At 38.4% G+C, this 20,416-nt stretch overlaps 2 protein-coding genes across 2 annotated transcripts; one reads left to right on the top strand and one right to left on the bottom strand.

Annotated features, from left to right (window-relative positions):
* The first annotated feature begins 265 nt into the window (after positions 1–265).
* crtap (cartilage associated protein) lies at positions 266–6,601 on the top strand. The gene is made up of 7 exons (XM_023960134.1): positions 266–956; positions 2,306–2,455; positions 3,998–4,169; positions 4,262–4,390; positions 4,475–4,620; positions 5,686–5,769; positions 6,152–6,601. Exons 1-7 carry the CDS (start codon positions 495–497, stop codon positions 6,197–6,199), a joined length of 1,191 nt encoding a protein of 396 aa, XP_023815902.1. The 5' UTR covers positions 266–494; the 3' UTR covers positions 6,200–6,601.
* Positions 6,602–8,258: 1,657 nt separating this feature from the next.
* Positions 8,259–19,914, bottom strand: susd5 (sushi domain containing 5). The gene is made up of 5 exons (XM_023960133.1): positions 19,431–19,914; positions 18,545–18,722; positions 13,519–13,628; positions 11,961–12,149; positions 8,259–11,290 (listed from the first exon to the last, which is right to left on the bottom strand). The coding sequence occupies exons 1-5, from the start codon at positions 19,516–19,518 to the stop codon at positions 9,552–9,554; spliced, it is 2,304 nt and encodes a 767-aa protein (XP_023815901.1). The 5' UTR covers positions 19,519–19,914; the 3' UTR covers positions 8,259–9,551.
* Between the last annotated feature and the right edge of the window lie 502 nt (positions 19,915–20,416).

Here is a 20,416-nt window from a genome sequence, read left to right as displayed (position 1 = left end):
ATTTCAGAATTGTAACATTCACTGTGCGTCTTGGGATGGTATAAGTGCATGTGTTGGTGGAATTGGGGCCGTGGAGGGGGTTACACGAAGCAGGAATGTTCGTACGTGGCAGTGGGGGTGGGAGGAACACTTAAGCCTGGGGGGGTTTAAATTGACTGGGAGAAGCAGGTTTAAACTTTGATGTGTGTGTTTTAAAGTGTTTGTGTGTGGAGGGGGGGGGCGGCACACAAGAGTGTTAAGGGAAGAAATATTCATGGATCAGAACCAAAATCCCTAAAAAAATCAGAGGAAGATGGGGGCTTTATAAGCTTTTATTCGTAGCAGCACAGATCTTTGTGCGTAATTCGGTGGGAGGCGCAGCTCCAGAAGTCCCAGCGTACTCGCCTGGGTGTCTGAACTGCCCCGGGGAGGGGAGGCGTTATCCGGATACGTGGTGGAACTTGAGGCGGTGCCACAGACTCACGCAGACCGGCCCTTTACTAGTTTTTCCAACAATGGCCCCCTCCAATCCTTCTCGTATCTTCCTCTGGTTACTAACAGCGTTCTTCCTCTCGACCGTCAACTCTCAGTATGAAAAATACAGCTTCAGGAGTTTCCCCAGGCACGAGCTGATGCCCCTGGAGTCCGCCTACAAGTACGCGCTGGACCAGTACACCGGGGAGAAGTGGAAGGAGACGGTGGAGTACATGGAGGTGTCTCTGCGCCTCTACAGGCTGTTGCGGGACAGCGAGGCCTTCTGCAACCTGAACTGCAGCTCGGTCCGGCTGGACGACGAGCAGAAGTTCGACGAGTTTCCAGAGCTGCATGCGTTTGGAAACGTGATGAAAAGGGCGCAGTGCTTGAAGCGCTGCAAGCAAGGGCTGCCCGCCTTCAGACAGACCATGCCAAGCCGGGACACCATCGATGAGTTTGATCGCAGGGAGCCGTACAAATACCTCCAGTACGCCTACTTCAAAGTAAGGGAATGCGCCAAAGTCCCTTTTCTTTTCTTTTGGACATGTCAACATTTCCGCACAGCGATCCACCACTTCAAGCTCTACTAACCCAATGATGGTTCTCTATCAAAAATTAAGGTTTTGCTCGTTTTTTGTGTGTGATGATTTTGGACGTCCTGACGTCACTAACGTGCCACGGATGCACTTATACCCTTCTGAAATCATTTGTAGTCTTCTGTCTCTCAGTATCTTCAATCTGATCCAACAGAAAAATAATCAAACGATCAAAGAAATCTTATATTAAAGTATGAAAAAAATACAACATTGCTGGAAATCATATGTACATTTAAGAAACCCAACGATGTTCACTGAAATAACTTTTGCCTTGACAAAATGATCAAATCTAAATATTTACTGACAAAGTTTTTGATTCGTTTTTTAGCAGAATCAGAAAAAAAAATTAAACCGACATAGTCAAACATGATTGGGGTACTCCTGGAAATGCAAAGGAATAATTTGACACATTTAACTAAGATCTGTGCTTTATTTAATATCAAAGGTGATGGTCTGTGACTGCTTTTCTCCTTCTTTAAGGATGTAAGGGTTGATCGACTTAATTGATGAATCAATTCATACTCCCATGATCCAACCAGATCAATCAGTTTAAGGCAAGTGGTTAATTGAATTGACCCATATTATTTTAAAATTGTTTCAAAAATAAAATAAATCGATGATATTTATATAGGAAAATACCATTTGGATTGAAACACGGTAGGTTTATGTTACTAGAATGTAAATACATCCGAGTGCCATCACAGCGGACATCACACATGTGATGAAAGCATAAAATGATCAACCATCATTCCAGTCCAATGTGTAGAAACACTTTGAGTTTTGCAAAGACATTTGACCATACAGTGTGGTAGAATGTCCCAATAAAATTCCCCTTGAATTATTGTAATGGTTTGGAAAAACAACAGTGATCTGAGCTTAATAAAATAAAATGTGAATGGATTTGCCAATAATTCTTGTTTACTTCTTTTTACACATTTTTAATTTACACTTGATTATTTTGCAAGAAATACAAGGAATCTGGAAAAACTTCACCTGCACTGTTGAGTATCCAGGTACCGGTATTTCTTTCTAAGTCACACTGGTTGTAGTTTTAGCTTAAGATTTACTGGATCCATTTAAGATCAGTGGATCATTCAAAATGAGCCAATAACGACTAAGAATTGTATCAGCAACCACAAATTATAAACCAAATAGTTGTTAAAAATGACTCTTTTTACACCCCTATTCCTCTTGTAGGTTTGATTAATCGGAATAAGAAGTTGTCACCTACGATTGTTTTCTGCGTTATTTCACAGTCTAATAATCTGGCCAAGGCCGTGTCTGCCGCTCACACCTTCCTGCTGAAACACCCCAATGATGAGATGATGCAGAAGAATATGGCTTACTACAGGAGCCTGCCTGGAGCAGAGGAGCACATCAAAGACCTGGAGACCAAATCATATGAGGTATTGGCTTACACACACACAAACACACACGCCCACACACACACACACACACACATTGGGAATTCTACTTGTGTAAGAAGAAAAAAAGTAGAAAAAGAAGGATTTATAATAATCTGAAACTAGTGTAAAAATTATTAAGGTGCACAGCAAAATTAGTTAGAATTTGTATTGAGGTCCGGAAATAAAAATAAAATAAAAACAAAAAATAAAATAAAAATATTTTTTAAAAAGACAAAACTTTGCTGTTTTAATGAAATTAATGTGTATCTCTGTCACAAGAACACACAGACGGCTGGATCCAAATGCAGCAGGTTTATTAGCTCAGCTAAAAGTCCACAAAGCTAAATCAGGGTCAGGCAGGCAGGAGTCAATAAAGAGCATGAGAGCATCAGAGAAGAAACAGCAGAAGTCCGGATCCAAGCTAGATTCGTGGCAGGCGGCAGGCAAACAGAGTCAAACATGGTCAGGAAATCAGAAGATCAGGTCTGGATATAACGATCGGTAATGCAGGCAGAGAGGCACGTAGAATACTTCACACTGAGTGAGGCTCAGTGCCAGTATGCTGTGATTGGGTGAATGACAGTCAGGTGTGTGGCATCCAGGATGTGTGCGCTGGGGTTGCTGGGAGATGAAGTGTGGTTGGAACTCTGGAGACAGTTCCCACCAGTGACCAGAGGGGGAGACAGAGCTCTGACTTCTGACAATCAAACTGTTAGAGAACAATAGAACTGTCCATTTTTTAAATGAACTTTTGAATAACTTTTTAAAAAATCAGCATGACATTGATAGATTTTCACAATACCAGACAGGTCAAGAAAGTAAAAAAAAAAGTCAAATGGAAAATGAAATGAAACAAAATTCCAGACAATAAGCTTCATTTCATTGTTTATACATGTATAATTTATGTCTTACTTGCATTTAATTCTTCTGTATGGCTTATGTTGTCATTATTATGTTAACATTTGGACCTTGAGTCTGTTTTATGATACATTTATGATTGAAATATTGTACAACAAAACTTGGAAAGTTTTAAGTTGTGTTGGAAACCATTGGAGATATTAACCTTAATTTGTCGTAAGGTTTCAAACTTTTAGAACTAGTTAAATGTATGCCATATAAGATAAATGAACAAACTTCCACTTTAGATGTACCTTGATTTCTGTTTTTACTCCATTGAAGTTATTTTTGTAGGTGTACAATACTATTAAGTCCCACACAATTTACCCTATTATTGTTTTTTTGGATATACTAATGAGGTTCAGTCCTGTAGTCTGGGGGAAACCTAATTTTGCACACAAAGGGACATTTTTTTCAGAGGAAAAGAGACTGAGATCATGGATTTTTATTCTCTTTTACAGAAAAAAGTTGCAACACATTAACATTTTCCCCGTTTTCTGAAAGGGATTCTTGAATTCTTTTTCTCAATCCTGAATTCCATCACTGACAGAAGGAAGTAAAATTACATGGACCTCTAGAAGAAACAGCACTTGTGTTAAAGACTCTCCAAAGCTGTTGTGTTGAGTTTTATTTTCATCATTCCAGACATTGTTTGTGCGTGCAGTGAGGGCCTATAATGGAGACAACTTCCCGACCTCCGTGTCTGACATGGAGCTAGCTCTGAGAGACTTCTTCAAGGTCTATGACGAGTGTCTGGCTGCGTCTGAGGGTCCAAGGGACGTCAAGGACTTCAAAGACTTCTACCCCTCCATAGCTGGTACATTTGCGTGAAGCTAATTCACAGTTATGTCCATGAATTATGGACATAAAACCAGTTTCATGATGAGCCTTTATTTCATTCCTCTTAAGACCACTACACAGAAGTCCTGGAGAGGAAAGTGACCTGTGAAAGTGACTTGACGCCTGTTGTGGGGGGTTTTGTCGTTGAGAAGTTTGTGGCCACCATGTACCACTACCTGCAGTTTGCCTATTACAAATGTGAGTCGAGTACCCAGCATTCATGATGTTCGAGTAAAACCTGTTCCAAACCTACAAATGAAGCTTGAACTGGTGTGTTGGTAGTGAACGACCTGAAGAACGCAGTGCCATGTGCAGCCAGCTACATTCTGTTTGACCCCGGCGATGAAGTGATGAAGAACAACATGGAGTATTACAAATACCACAAAGAGCAGTGGGGGCTAACGGGGGAGGACTTCCTCCCCAGATCAGTGAGTATCAATGAGAACAAGTATTCCACATTCACTTTAAAGTCCCATTCCAATTATCTTTTGACCTATTGTAAAAGCGCTCCCAGTATGATGATGCAGTTTTTAGCCAAAATACTAAAACCTGTTGTTTTGTAGGATGTAGTTTCTGCAGAGCGGCAGTAGTTCACTAGAAATTCACCTCTGAGTTGTGGGCGAGACTGTTGACGTAGAGCAACCCTGCCCCCTTTCTCCTCCCAGCTACTGTGACGCACTCTCCAGCTAGTTTACAATCCCTCAAACTCCCCGACCTAACATCACCGGTGCAACAAAAATGGCAAGCTATATTGGAGCTATCCAGCCGTACAGTTCTGAGGCAGATACCAGCTCAGACGAGGAAAACTAAGTCATGCATGGATCTAGTCATCTTCGAACGGATGCATCAACATTTTTCACCAAGAAATGCTGAGAAATGCAGTTTTTAAATTGTAAATACTTGTATAGTGCTTTTCTACCTTTCTCAAAGGCCCAAAGCAATGTACAGTCACAGTCACAGTCCCATTCTCACTCCGCTGCCAAACACTGGCTCCAACCTTTCACCAGACGCAAGGTGGGGCTCAGTGTCTTGCCCAAGGACACATGGGCGGGAAGCAGTAAACTTCTGATCAGAGGTCGACTGCCCTACCACTGCACCCCCTCCACCCGTTTCATCTAATTATTTGCAAAAACAATCTGCAATATTTCATGGTATCATCCCCTATTACATTAGGTTTTTAATGAAGAAAGCTTAGATTTTATCCATAAAAGTTCACATTCTGTTCAGTATATGTGCTAAAGCCTGTTTCCGCCAGCAAATTAAAAGGGAAAAAAATTGTAGATTTTATTGATGTCAAATTTTACTGAAATAGTTCACCAACAAAAAAAGAAATGTTAAAAAACCATGCAGGATCTAAAGCACTGGAACAAATGTAATGTTGGTTGGAGCTCATTTTAATTCGTTCCTCTGAAATTCTGCTAAAATCCTGAATTTTTGCTCATTTTTTAAAGAATTCTGGGTCTAATTTTTGCACTTGTGTGTTTTTGCTGCAGGAGGCAGTGCGGTACTACAATCAGACCAGCATGCAGCTGCAGATGCTGGCCTTCTCCAGGCAGCACCTGGCCAGCGATGACGAGGTGTCTTTACATGCTTTCATGAGATTTTGGTTACATTAAAAGTGAAGTGAAGACAGAACCCTCTTAGTGTGAGCTGAATTAGGCTTTACTAATCTAACATAGGCTGTGTTTTTATGTTTTCGGATGGCCACGGCGTGGCAACATCATATTGCATTTATGTGTGATTTTTAATGCAGCACTGAGAGGTGTGTTTACCAGGGAGACCCAGGATAAATCAGACTTACATGTTATTTGTGGGGAAATGCATTGAGTTCTTGACTATAATCTCTTTAGTAATGCAGGATACAACAAATTAGTCTTAGAAGTATGAGTAGGAGGATTTATGATAATCCAGTTTTAAGCAAGTCAGGTACTCATGAGTTTTTTTTTTGTGTGTCTCCAGGGGGAAGTGGTGGAGTTTATAGATGAGTTCCTGGATGAGACTGAATAACCTACAATGGACATCACTGTTGAACTACAAAAAAAAAAAAAAGAATCAAAATATTGTATTTATTGTGGTTTTGGGCCACAGAGAGAAATCCAAAATGCAGTTTTTGAATTTTATACTTTGTTTTTTACATCGATTTGTGCTCCAAATGACCAGTCCAGGGTGTAGCTCTGCTTTGCCAAACAATAGCTGGGACAGGCTCCAGCAACCTCGTGACCCTGACCGGGATTAGAAGATTAATGGATGGATGGCTGTGCTCCAAATGTCCAGTTCAGTGGTTTGCACTGACATGATAAACAGCTCACTGATTTAAAGACACTGAAATAAAGAGCTGGGCCTAACTTTTTTCCTCCACTGTGAAATACATTTTCAGAGGTTTTTCACAATAAAACTGTTTTAGAAGCATTTTCTGTTTTTCTTCATCATTTCTTTTTTATTTAACCACAAAAGCAACGAGTTTGAACAACCAAAACTGTAGAATCTTAGCAGGGAATGAACCATTTCCATGTTTTCTTATTCTAGAAAAACAGAACTGATCACATCCTTTTTTGTTCCAGTTTGCAGATTTTCCCTGGGAGGCTCAAAAAGGAAAAACGAAGAGCTGAGCTCAGAATTGTGTAACAATGTTTGAACATTGAGTCTCAGTGCAGTTTGTCACACAGCGATGTTGGAAGCCCAAAGGGGCAGCGCGGCGGCGGGGCGGGGGGGGGGGGGGGGGGGGGGCATTCCCTCTGCAGCTCCTTTACTGTTCTCTTCTGACTATTTTGTTTATGACTTCCTCCTTTATTTTAAACTCTCCTTTTCTTAATCGTTTAGGAAAATGACTGTGACCAACAAATCTTTGACAGATTTTCTACTAATCTCTTCCAAAGAAATCTCCAACCCATTAAAGAGTAAAACACTTTTTATAAGACATTTATTGATACTGTCAGGACACACGTACAGTTTACATTTCATCTTGACACCAAAGAAGCAACACTTTTTAAAAGCAAAATATTTTACAAACATTATAGTTTGATACTTTTAATAGTTTTCTCTGAATCATCCTGAAACTGAACGATAACATTATAATAACTAACCTGTGTATTACAACATTTTTGAATGGTTGTGACAAATTTAAAACTTTTATGATTTCTTTTTAATTACACCATATTTGTTGAATACTACTCTGAAGCAGTACATCCAGTAAGTTATTACAGTCATATTTACAGAAATATTTACAAAAGTCGCTTTCAATTTGCTTCAAAAAAATCCATTATTGGAAATTCTGTTTTCACTCCCATATTCAATTTCAAAAACATTTTAGCAAAATGTTATAACTCTATATTAGACCTAAATATAAAATATTCCCAAAACAAATTTCACATAAATCATTATGAAAAACGTTAGATTTTAAATTTAACGTGTTGAAAATGTCATCATCACTGACAGACAAATTATTCTGGCTACATCATGAACAATGAAATAGATCAGATAGAATAACTTTATTTGATTTACTATAGAACTTTATATGGTTGCCATGATGTATAGTGTAAATGTCTGGTGTAGTTTAGAACGCATAAATAGCTGTTTATGCAAAGTTGAAGCACAATAAATATATTTTTATGTTTCTCTGAATCAGTAATATAAATCCAGTATAAGATAATAACATAAATCGATGGCTAGAAAGCATTTTGTTTTTTTCATTTTGCAGGGAAAAAAATGAGTGAAATGTATCCTTTTCTTTAGTGTTCTTATGACTGAAAAGCAGGAAATATTTTTCTTTAGCTTCATTGTTTTTGTGACATAAGAGTATTTTCAAAATGGTGTATTTTTGTGATAATCAATGAACCAAAGGGGGAAAAAAAGCCAAAGTGAGTTTAAAAACTGTGTTTTAAACACATCTGAAGAACTTTTTTTTCAGCGTCAACTCACTTCAGTTTCTTTTTGTTTTGGTTTGGCAGTCCTGCTGTTGTCTTCACATTTTTCTCCTCTTTTTCTTTTTAACATACCCTCAAGTCAACTTTTTTAAGCAAAATGTTATATTGCTGAAAGTTTTTATATTTTGTGACATCACAGCAAATCTATACTGTCTTGTAAAGAGAAAAAAATAAATATCATAAATGTATATTTCTTTTCTCGTTCTGTTTTATACGGTAGCACTGAAGTGCAAATCACATTGTGATCTTTAATTTGTTATTGCTTTGATTGATTTGTTGATGTGATTTGCATTTTAGCGCTATCATCGATTTGTTTTTAAGACAAAACTTGAAAACTAAAATTTCCATACAAAAAAAATCCATTTATTTAAATTTCAAGAAAATCTTGAAGTTTCTACGCTAATCAAAGATAAAATAACCAAATAGTTCCTTATTGTCTTCCAGAGGATGAATTTTACCTGTTTATGAACAGCATATGCCATAAAAAAGGACAAAATCAAAACACTTTCAAAGATGTTCTCACCTCATTAGGGAGGTGAAAGAGCCTGAAAGATTCTGTGCTAAGAGGAGATATTGCCTCTAGTGGAGTCCCTCGGGGCAAACGGGCTAAAATATCTCAGAAAAAAGCTGATGGAAAAGCAGAAAAGGTGAAGAATATCGAAAAAAGTTCCAGCCTTAGGATCCCAAATCTAGTGTTTTAAAGCTTACATTTCTATTACAGAATCATCAAGGGGATATATTATACATGGAAATCTGAGTATTACACTGGAACCTCAAGACGAAGGTTTTTATTGCCATGGCAGCACCACTCGCTGTTGTTTAAATCCCAGAGGTACATGCATTCGAAACTTAAAAATATATACGTCAACAGATTGCACAAAAATGAGACACAAATTAATTTAAGCACTTTTTTCAACTGTTTGTCAAGATCTACAGAGGAATCAATGAAATTTATCATAGCTTTCTCCTTGTGATTATTACTTTTGTTCCTAGCTTCCCAGACACAGGCTAAGGCGCCTCTTAGTTTGTTATTTTTTGTTCAAAATGCTGCTAGAAAAACGCTGAGTTATGACACCAGACAAATATTTTCAGGAAATATTTTCCAAAAGACAGACTAAGAAAAAGGTGAATAAATATTGACGTCTATGATGAGAAACGTTAAGTACAGTAGTAGAATAAACAAAATAAAAAGCAGGCGAACACAATCTTCACCACAGTGTCCAAGAGCCTTATAGTCTCTGTTTCCTATATATTATGTTCTGTTTTTCATACATACCAAATTTCATTTATGTCAGTATCTGGAGTTGAGCCACAGTTTAATGATGTGTCCAGCTAGATGGAGAAATATAGAAATAATGGTGGGTCATATCGAGAAAGATGGATGGATTTGGCAGTAAGTCTTGTTTTTCTGCAGTTTGGGTCCTCTTTCCGCGCTCCTACACCTTTTGCTGCATCTCTATCTGTTGGCTCTGCGTGATTTGACTTTGGCCCTTCCCATTCATTTCGTAGGCTGAGCTTTTTTGTTGCTGCCGTCGGTAGCACCACACCCCAACCATGACTGCCGTGGCAACAGCGCACACCGCCACAATGATGGCAGCCACCTTGGGGCCTCGGCCGGAGGGGACTGGAGGTGGAGGAGGGCAGTTTTCCCCCGTGCACATGGTCCCCCTCATGTCTCCTTCCAACTCGCCTCTCTCTCCGGCTTCGCCAGGTAGGTTGTGCACCGTTTGCCCCCCCATCACTCCGGTGAAGGCCTCACCGTTGTGCACTGGAGGAGCGGGGCCATGATCCTGAAAAGGCTGCTCAGTGAGATCATCCAGCCAGGAGCGGGTGGGAGCCGCCTGCTGTGTGTCATAATCCAAGGTGTCAGAGTACGAGGGGGAGTCAGAGGGCTCTAATAGGTCAGGGAAGGCAGCAGGAGTACCTGCTGCACCAAGTTGCACCTTTCCCACCCCGCCTTGATCTAGTTCATGCCCCCTGCCAGTAGAGTCGTGCTCGATTTGTGAGCTGGGAACCGGTTTACGGACTTCCACCTCATTGGGTCTGTCTGCCATCTTTACAACATTTGTGCCTGTTTTGGATTCCCCGTTTTTTGTTTTTTCTCGAGCAACAGGGTAGCTGTCCAGCCAGGTGTCGGCTTTGGTGGCCTTTCCTCCTGTTCCTCTCTGGGTAACATTCTGGTGCTTTTCTGCTGCCACAGAAATTATATCATGCGGGCGACCCCCGTCACTTTCATGGCTATCACGATCATCATGGATCTCATCGTCGTCATGGTCATCGTGATGGTCATCAACATCATCACGGTCATCAGGATGCTCCTTAGAGACATCAGGATGCTCTACATCATGGTCCTCAATGCTGTGGTGGTCATCAGGAGTGTCATCTCCATCATCGTACTCCCGACTGCCGTAGAGAACACGATCAGGTTCTTCCTCGTGTTCTCCCATGTCATAATGGTCGTCATGGTCCTCACGGCTGGTGGTGGGGTGGTCCGGTCGTTCCAAATCCTCGTGGAGAGCCGGGTGCTTCGTATGATCATCCTGATCTTCCTCCTGATGGCTGTCAGGGTCGTCATAATGGTCGTGATCATCAGTATCACCTTTATCACGGTTGTTATCGTCTTCTCCATCGTCGTGGTGGTGGTCAACATTGATAGACTGCTGATGGTCAGGCACCTCTTGACTGTTGTGTTCCTTACTCTCCTCAGATAGAGCCCCAGAGGTCCTCTGTGTTGTCTGTGTTGATGAGTCAGTGGAGACAGGATATCCTTCCTCTTGGAAGGCCTCAGAGGGAAACCAGAACATGTGTTTTTGGGAAAGAACAGACACAGGTTCCTCTGTTGCTGCAGCTGTTTCAGTTCTCACCACCTCGCTTTTCTCCTGCTCCTGCCTCGGATGCCCGATGAGATGATGGTCAGAAGCCTCTTGTTTAGCTCCTTCCTCTACTACTCCTTCAGGTTGCCTGGAATGGAAAGTCACCTTGCCTCTTATGTCAGGTTCTCGATGCTGTTTTTGTTGAACTTTCACCGGGAGTGTTGACTCTTGCCGCTCCAAAATCCTTCCACCATGTTGGTGGGTTTCTCCATGCACCTCTTCTTGACTCTCGAGGCTATGATCTGCATCTCCATAGGAATCTGAGTACTTGTCCTCATAGTCTACATGGCTTTCAGTCTGATCTGAAAAAATTATAAAAAACAAAAAAACAAATAAATAAACAATTCTAAAGAATACAAAGCAATTTTAACTAAGGGTGTCATAATCACAATTTTTGCTTTCTGATACAATTCACAGTCGATATTGGTTCATTTTGAACAATTCGATTCAATCCAAGACATCTTTAACCAAAACTGGTTGATAGTGTGATTCAGAGATAAATACCTGGTACTGAACATTGCAGGTGAGGTTTTGCATTTCCTTTTTTGTTTCTTGCAAGATAATCAAGAATAAATTAAATATGTAAATGGTAAATCCATTCATATTTTAGTTTCATAAAGTTCAGCCTGCTGTTGTCATGGTCTTTGCAAGATTCAAAGTGTTCCCACATATTGGACTGTAATGATGGCTTGAGCCAAATGATATTTTCCTATTTTAAATGTAGTTGATTTATTTTATTTTGAAGCATTTTTAAAGTGGTATAGGTCGATTCAATTAACATTGCCTCAAACAGATCAATCTGGTTTGATTGTAGGAATATAAATTGATACATTGATTCATGGTTCAAACCTTAATTTTAACAACATGGATGGAGACTAGAAGAAGCAGAACAATCATTGATTTTCTTTTACACCTATTTTTAGTTTTTCTATTTTTCCATATCTTGTTTTCTTAAAAAAAAACATTGATTACCTTTGACACAGATCTGCACTGTCCCGTACCACTCCCCACAGCTGTCACACAGCAGGCTGAAGGAAGTGTCTCCTCCGGGCATCGCATAACCCGGCGCGCACGTGTACAGCAGCTCATCTCCGGTCTCAAACCCGGAGTGCTCCTGCAGACGAGCGTAGGGAAAGGATGGCGGGTCCCCACAGGGTGTAGCTGAAGCAACAATAACCACCCCCATTTGCAATGAAACAGCAATTATTTAAATGTCAAAAAACATATATTTATATTTCTAAAACAGATGACAATTTTATTTAATGTGTAAAAAAATAGAGTAATTAACCATTTGTAAACATGCACAAGCAAGAAGCAAACAAAAATAAAAGTTTTTGCAATTACCGTGACTAATTTTCCAATGAAACAACTCAAATTTAGAACAAAAATGTCCTGTTGCCTAAATGTATTAATAAATTTTGGTTTTGTAATTATAAGATAAACACTTTCACAATTGTGTAATACCATTTTACATATTTCTCCTTTTAACCTTTCTCAAACTTTAAAAAAAATGTTCTTATTTTTTTATGCAGTGCTAAACACAAATGCGAACACAGTATGCAACAAAGTGTATCTGCTCCAAACAACATACAGTTGAACATTTTACTTGAAAAATTAATAACTTTCCATGATCTGTTGCCAAACAAAGAAGATGTACATTTAATTTTTCTTATATGCTTTGGGGTAGATAACAGACATACAAAAGAAGTTTTAATAGCTTTTTTTACCAAAGCACATAAAAAATTTCAGTAAACAAACAACAGTAACAAAATTCATTGGAAATGTTTTAAACATTATACTTTGGTGCCAAAACTGTGCATTTCTCATTGCCCCTTAAGAACCCATACCCATTTTTCTTTAAATAAAAGATGTGGAATATACCACAGACCAAAGGGATCACATAACAGATTTGTGATGATTTTCTGTTACACATGGGTTCTGATAAATGCATTATTAATAATAAAACAATTTATGTGAATGCTTGATATAATAATCTAAATGCAAGACTTTAAGATACTGCATCAGATACAGCTGCAACATAAAATGTATATATTTACTAATCAAATCCTCAAAAGTATTTTTTGTTACTTTTTTTTTTTAATTTTTTCATATATTCATTTGCTTTTGCATAATTTCTTATGTTACTTTGAATAAAAATTTGTTTAGTACCTTATTTCAATAGCTTTCATGAACACAAAAACAGTATTAAGTGCAGCAACAATTCTAAAGGTCATCTCTCTACAAAATGTTTTACTTTCGTCCCCTTTTTTGTAAGGTTTGTGCGAATGAATCCTCTCCAGAAGGTCAGAAGAGTCAAAGATCTGTTGTGCATGAATTGGATTCATTTTTGGATCACTTTATGTCACATACTCAAAGTAAGAAGGATGTAGTCACCTTTTATAGACAAACACCTCAACCGTGAATGTACATCAGTGAGTGCATCTTCTTAATTAAGCTCACAATCTCTGAGGCCTTCGCTGGGTCCATTATTCTGCAGCCTAATTAACCTGTTTTGTGACCATTTACTGACCCTTGTCTTGGATGCAGAAAGCATCCAGGTGTGCAGCGTCCTCCGTGGCGTTTTCTGTCCTCACGTCTACCGCTCTCAGCGAGCCACCTGCGACATTACACACGGTGGTCCTGCAGACACAGGGTGCAGGTAAGACACTCAAACAGAAAAGGACTTGTTTATTTCAAATATTTCATGGCTTCCCCCATTACAGCTGCTTTTCCAAGAATTCTTTATGTTTCTTTTTCCGCTGAGACTGAATGTCGGTTTATGCCTTTGTTATGATGAATTTTTCATAGTTAACTTTCTCCTTGGAGGTTTTGAAGGCGTCTTTCATCTACAGCAACCCCATAATGGAGGATTTCTTAAGATGTAAGAAAGATGTGCTGTAAAAACATGCAAAACATGGAAACTGAATGGTTTTAGAGGCAGTTGCTATTTTGAAAATGAGAAAAATGTGTTTCTGAAGCTCCATTTGACTCATGAAAATTCCTCTTACAAATAAAAATAAATAATAAAAATAAAATTACAGTGTGTATGAATACTGCTTTTGAGGGATTTTGGTGAAAATGTTTTTGGAAAGAACCAACTTTAGCCCAGGCACAGAGACAAACTTCTATACAGATAAAAGAAAATATCACAGATTTAAAGCCAAAAGCAAACAGGAGGAATATATTTTAAGCATTTCTTGCCTTGAATGTTTTATAGTAAGGCTCTCAAACTGAGGAAAATGGAAGAAAATGACAAAAAGTGGTCGATACACACAGATTCTTTGGCCTCATTCACACTTGGTGATGGTGAACTACAGGTGTAGTCACAGCTGCCCTGGGGCAGACTGACCATCACAGGGACATTGATGAACATGCACACACATGTGGAGCAACACTGGAGGCAGGGGGGTTGAAGTGTCTTGCCCAGGAACACAACAACAGTTGACTGGGGGGAGCGGGGATCGAACCGCCAACCCTTTGATCTTGGCCAACCTGCTCAAGCCACTGCCGCTAAAGATCACTTTTTTTTAAAGTGGCTTTCACAGATTCAACTTATAAAAACTTTACATGCTAAAGTCTTTTTACCTCTCTTGATGGTATTTCTATATCCTAAAGTTTAAGATATAAAATACACCATGAAGCGAGTTAAGAAAACCAAATCAGTTAGACAAAAACATAAAATGAAAGGCACCCATGACAAGAAATATGTGTATGAAACCTCAAATATCAAATTTCAAAGACTTATGGGGTAAAGGTTCTTGGTGAACTTCACTGATTTTCCAAGAACGGACAAAGGAAAATGAGGAGGAAATGTACCACAAAGCTAATGGGAATCAGTCAGGACAGCGATCTGGACCAACAAACCGTTGTTAAAACAGCTGTGAAGTGAGTTTCGGTAATCCTGCCAAAAGCAGCAACACGTTTTTTGGTAAATGTGCATATTTTTCCTGAGTCTCTGTTTCTGTGGTACTCCTACTTCTAGCTGTAAACTAGATTTCATATTTATTCGCCTGACGGACACTTTATCCAAAGTGACTTTAAAACAAGATTTGTACTGAGAAAGTAAGACGGGGTCAACACAACACAAAAGAAATGTCAGCGAATTTAAAATAGTTTGATTTTGGAAAAGCACAAAAATATTCAAATGAAGGATTTTGAGCTGAAACCAATGAAGTCCACAAAGATTAAAAAAAAAAAGTGTAAATCTACTTTGACAAAAAGAAAAAACAGACATGTAAAAGAGAACCTGAGGCCTGAGAGTCTCAAAAAGATGAAAACAAGAAAATTCTGCCTTAAAAATGCAGGTCAAAAGTGCAATACCCACAACAACAGGACAGACAGATTTGGGTTCTGTGAAAAAACAGATCTGAAGAGCAAAAAAAAAAAGTATCATAAATAAGCCTAACAGGGAATTTGGCTGAGTCTTTTAAGCTGAAATGAAGCAAAAAGGGAGTAAAAATGGATTTTTTGCCCTTCGTGGTCTTTGCGTTAAACTATTACATGTTGAGCTGTTGTTCTCTTGTAGTATTCTCATTTCTAAACAGATGTTAAGTCAAACATTGCAAAAAGTACAATGTGAAACTAAACTACTTTGTTAATGAAAGAAGTACAATTTTAGAACGTATTAATTTTAAAATGTGTTGGTCCCTGCACTGGAACAGATTTTTGCATTTTATCCTCCAGAATAAAAACACCAGAGCTTTTGAACCCTCTCTATGATCATCCAAGGATTCTGCACTGTCTTTAGAACCCCATTTTAACCCTGGTATCTTCCTTGGCTCATTTTTCAACATATTATAAAAAGAAATTGAGCAATAGTTGTCGGGCATAATTTAAAATAGAATAAGTGTCTTGTTACTAGGAAAACAAACAGGGTTGACATAAATAAGTCATTATTGATATGGAGGAAACCCTAAAGAAAGAAGAGAGCTTTCAGTGAGGAGTGCAGCAAATACTCAGCTCAACTAAAGAGAAAATACTTAAAGAGCATTAAAAACCAAAACCCACTTAGTTCCTGCAGGGGACTGGCTTCAAAAGTAATTTGACTACAAACGATTTTTAATATTTGAATATTTTTTTTAAAGCTGTAACAGTATTACCATTTGAAGATTAACGGTTTATTATAATATGTCTTAGCTGGCATTGCCAATATAAAATTTATATTGCAACTAATGAAAAAAATAAAAGATGTTAGTTTCTAAAGTCTTTCTTGGATGCAAAGCTGCTGTTTCAGGCTTATAGATGTGTGTTTGTATATTTGAGAAGTGCAGCTTTCTCCTGATCATTGCTTTGTTCAAATATTATTTTTCTTTATTTCAGCGTGCGATATGGGTGTCAGCTGATGTAAGATAAAACTGATGAATCTGATGACTGAAAAGAAAATCTTAATTTTGAACTAAAATGAATGCAAGCTAGCATAGAAACTAGCAAAGAAACTCAATTGCTATTGCCATAGCTACTCAATATGTTCTTTCAGAGTTCTTAAAAAAAAGACTCAAAGAGCCAACTTCAAAGCAGCACAGAACGATTCAGACACACAAAATTACTTGTAAATAAAATGATTAAAAAGGTAAGATTGCAAATATTGGGGAAGAAACCTTCAAATGTCTTTAAAAAATAAAAACAAACTAAAAATGTGTAAATAACACATCTCATAATAAAAACATATTGCTATGTGAATAAAAAGTGGAAAAAAAGAGAAATAAATAATTAGAGTAACTCCAGATTTAGAAGATATTAAAACATACAGTGGAAAGAAGAAATACGTAGTCATAAATAGGTTTAGGAAAAGAAAAGACTTGTCAACCCTTGACACTGTGCACATGTGTGTGAATGACTGGACTTATCAAAGCATCAGACTCCTGGAAAGAATCAAAACAGTGGGACCTGCACTGACTCACGAGGAAGGCATGTGCCACACTTACATCAGCTTATAAGGGCAAAAGACAGACAGATCTTAAAGGAAAGAATTGGATTTTAGTAATATCATGTAAATTCACTTTTTAGGGCAGCAAATGTACAATGAACAGGCAAGGAGACATGTGAGTCAGACTCTTTTAAAGCAATACACCAGGTCACTTGTGGAGCATTTTTAAAGTTCCTAAATGCATACAAATTTAATCTAGCAGTTTGTGTTGTGTGGAATTCAACACGCCGAACTTTATCATTGTGAGTCATTAAACAAGGACGGGCATGAGGTCCTGACCTATGGTGAAGAGAGGGTTGAGACACTGTGAAACATGGGAAACAAGTGTGAATGATGATGGAAGCAGTGGAGAGAAGAGGCATTTGAAGTGACCACAGCCTCATCCTGGTGTTAAAACAGCGAGAGTTTAGAGAACACTGTAGTTTTTGAAAGTTATTTTAAAATACTTTATTTTTAGAATTTTAGTTTTGGTTCCCGCCTTGCCCACCCATGTGTCAAAGTGTCCTTGGGCAAGACACTGATCCCCACATTGCTCCTGGTGGTTACAGGTTGGCGCCGGTGTTCAGCAGCAAAGCAGCCATCAGTGTGGGAGTGTGACTGTAAAGCACTTTAGCCCTTGAGAAAGTTGTGAAGCGACATAAAACATGCCATTTTTAACTGATGCATATTTATTCTTTCAATCTTGTGAAGATTAAAAAAATAAGTCCAGTCTCCTGCCCTAACTGAAGGTCTAGTAAAATCAAGACTATGGTTTATGTTCAGTCCTGTTTTTTTTTTTACTTTATTGATTTCTTCTTTTTTTTTTTCTTCTTTCAAACCTTCCTTTTGTGTGATGGTTTTGTGTTATTTACAATGACAGTACTTATTTGATTTTTCTTTTTTAACAGGCAGAGCTGTCTCACGGAGGACCTCTGGGGATCCCTTAAAGCATTTATTGGAAGCAGCGCAGCTGCAGGAGAAAACACAGAAAAAAATTATATTCTGTTTATTTGAAAATGACAAACTGTCAAAAAGAAACATGACCCTCGACCTATAATGTAGGTGTTTACATTTACTATTAATATTTATTTAATTTGATATGAAAGATAATTTATCTCTTAATATTAATATTAAAATAATTAAAAATGTAAGTTAGTCAAAGTTCAATCATGCTTCCTCAAACCTAAGGGGTTAAACTGACATGCTATACAAATGTGTATATTTAAAACAGGACAAACTGTAAGCTTTAAAGCGTGCCTGTCTTTCCCTAGTTCAAATCAAACATCTCTTTTTCTGTCTCTAAGTGATGAAAACTGATTGTCATGTTGCCGTGGAGATGAAGGGTGTAAATGGAGGCAGTTGTAGACATGACACTCTGGCTCAAAATTCCCTCCTCCTCTGGGAGGAAACAGAGGAGTCTTTCTCCATCTCCTCCTCTGTTTATTCTTAATTTTTTGTCCTGAAAATGTGCTGCTCCTCTATCCTCTTTGCGTTTTCCCAAACTCTGTCACTCTCTTCAGATCCTTTCTTCCCCTCTGACACACAGAACTACACTTAACCAAATGACCCTTGACCTCACCTGATATTTCAAATTTGACTTTCTTTTGTTGGTTTTTTTATTTTTTGCACGTCTTAAAAAAAAACCTCTTACCCAACCGTTCCTCCATGCAGCCACCCGCGGGTGCACTCTGAGAAGAAGCACTGCACCACAGCATGGAGGAGCTCATCCAGGGATGCCAGGCGGGCACTTTTTGAGGCACAGGCCTTTTCAGCAACACTGAAGCCTTTAAATCCGGAGGAGTTCCTCAGGTCCAAAACAAACACTCCACCTGATCGAAAACGAAGAGCCAGATAAATTCTCTGAGTAGAAAATAGTACAAAATAAAAAAATCATTGCTTTGTTGCCACTTTTTTTGCAAAATATATATTACATTAAAAAGGTGTTCTTTATTTTATATGTACAGGTTTCCTATATTTATCATTAAAATACCTTATATTTGAACAGAAGTGCCTTTTAAATTTTCAAGAAGACAGTTCCAGTGGTGGGAAAATGTCTGAGTCTTTCTTAAAGATTATTCAGGATAAAAAACGTTTGTGGTGAGTGCACATGAAGAGCAATCCTTCAGTGACTAGTTAACTACCAGTAGTTGAGGTTCATTATCAGATTTATCACGTAATTAACTTTCCTGAAGCAGCTGTAGAAATCTGTAGAGTAAAAACGGAACAAAAGGATTCAGATTAGGGGTCTGCGCGCAACTAAACCTTTGGCCACTGTTTCCGCACTTTTTACGCATTGATTTGTTTAACTTGACACGTTTACTTGTCTGAACATACTAACCTACAGAGTACTAACCTAATGTTACTGCAGATAATACAACGCTCACAACGCTCATGAGCATGTGCGCACTTTCAGCGGTGCGCAACAACATCAGCACCAAATTGTTATGTAGATATTGAAATGCCGTCAGTAGTAATACTGCTCTCTTTTTGCATTCTTGCGTGTTGTTTTGTTTGCATGTTTCAAAATTCCTACTTACCATCTGCATTCACAATAGAGGTCACAACAAGGCAAACCAGGCATCCAAAGAGCAAAGCTGCCACATTTACGTTAAAACGATTCCGCATGGTTTCCTCACTAGACAAAAACTTTGACTCTGTGCGCTCCTTTCCTTTCCTTTTTTGTTTTCTTTTTTAACGAGGGAATGAATCCAAAAACTTTTCTGTCTCCAAAAGTTTGAAGATCAAATAAACAATCAAGAACAAAGTCCTGCTCTGTCCTGGTCTCTGAGCCGCAAAAAAGTATGATCTTCTTGTTCAACTAGTGAGGATGTTCTCAAGAGCGAAGAGGCGCGGTTTATCTTCACGAATAGTCGCACTGGCAAGCAGATGAGGCACCTGTGTGAAAACTCGCGCCCTCCTGTCAGTAAATACGTCACAGCGCAAACTCTCAGGGTGGGAACAGGGCGGAGGGAAGGACGGATGGACCGAGAGTCTGAAGTCTCACCCACCCTGCACCCTGCATGGAAACAGGCTGGAAAAAGCCTCAATGAAATCTATCTATCTATCAATCTATCTATCTATCTATCTATCTATCTATCTATCTATCTATCTATCTATCTATCTATCTATCTATCTATCTATCTATCTATCTATCTATCTATCTATCTATCTATCTATCTATCTATCTATCTATCTATCTATCTATCTATCTATCTATCTATCTATCTATCTATCTATCTATCTATCTATCTATCTATCTATCTATCTATCTATCTATCTATCTAAAAAGGAGAAAACCCCACAAACTCGTAAAGTTTTTTGTCTAAACACTGAAAGTTGAGATGTTCAACTTTAAAAATGCAAAATATGCATAGATGAATCACATTTCATTTAGTCAGATTTCAAACCTCCTAAAACAAGCATTTGTTATGCCAGCTTTTCATCTTCACCTGGATCATTGCTGTAATGATTCCTGACAAAGTAATTCAGCATTTCCTTCTGTATTGATTAAAAATGTTCTCCA

Source organism: Oryzias latipes, chromosome 11 (assembly GCF_002234675.1).
Source record: "Oryzias latipes chromosome 11, ASM223467v1".
NCBI lineage: Eukaryota > Metazoa > Chordata > Actinopteri > Beloniformes > Adrianichthyidae > Oryzias > Oryzias latipes.
This window is presented reverse-complemented; position numbering and strand designations above follow the sequence as displayed.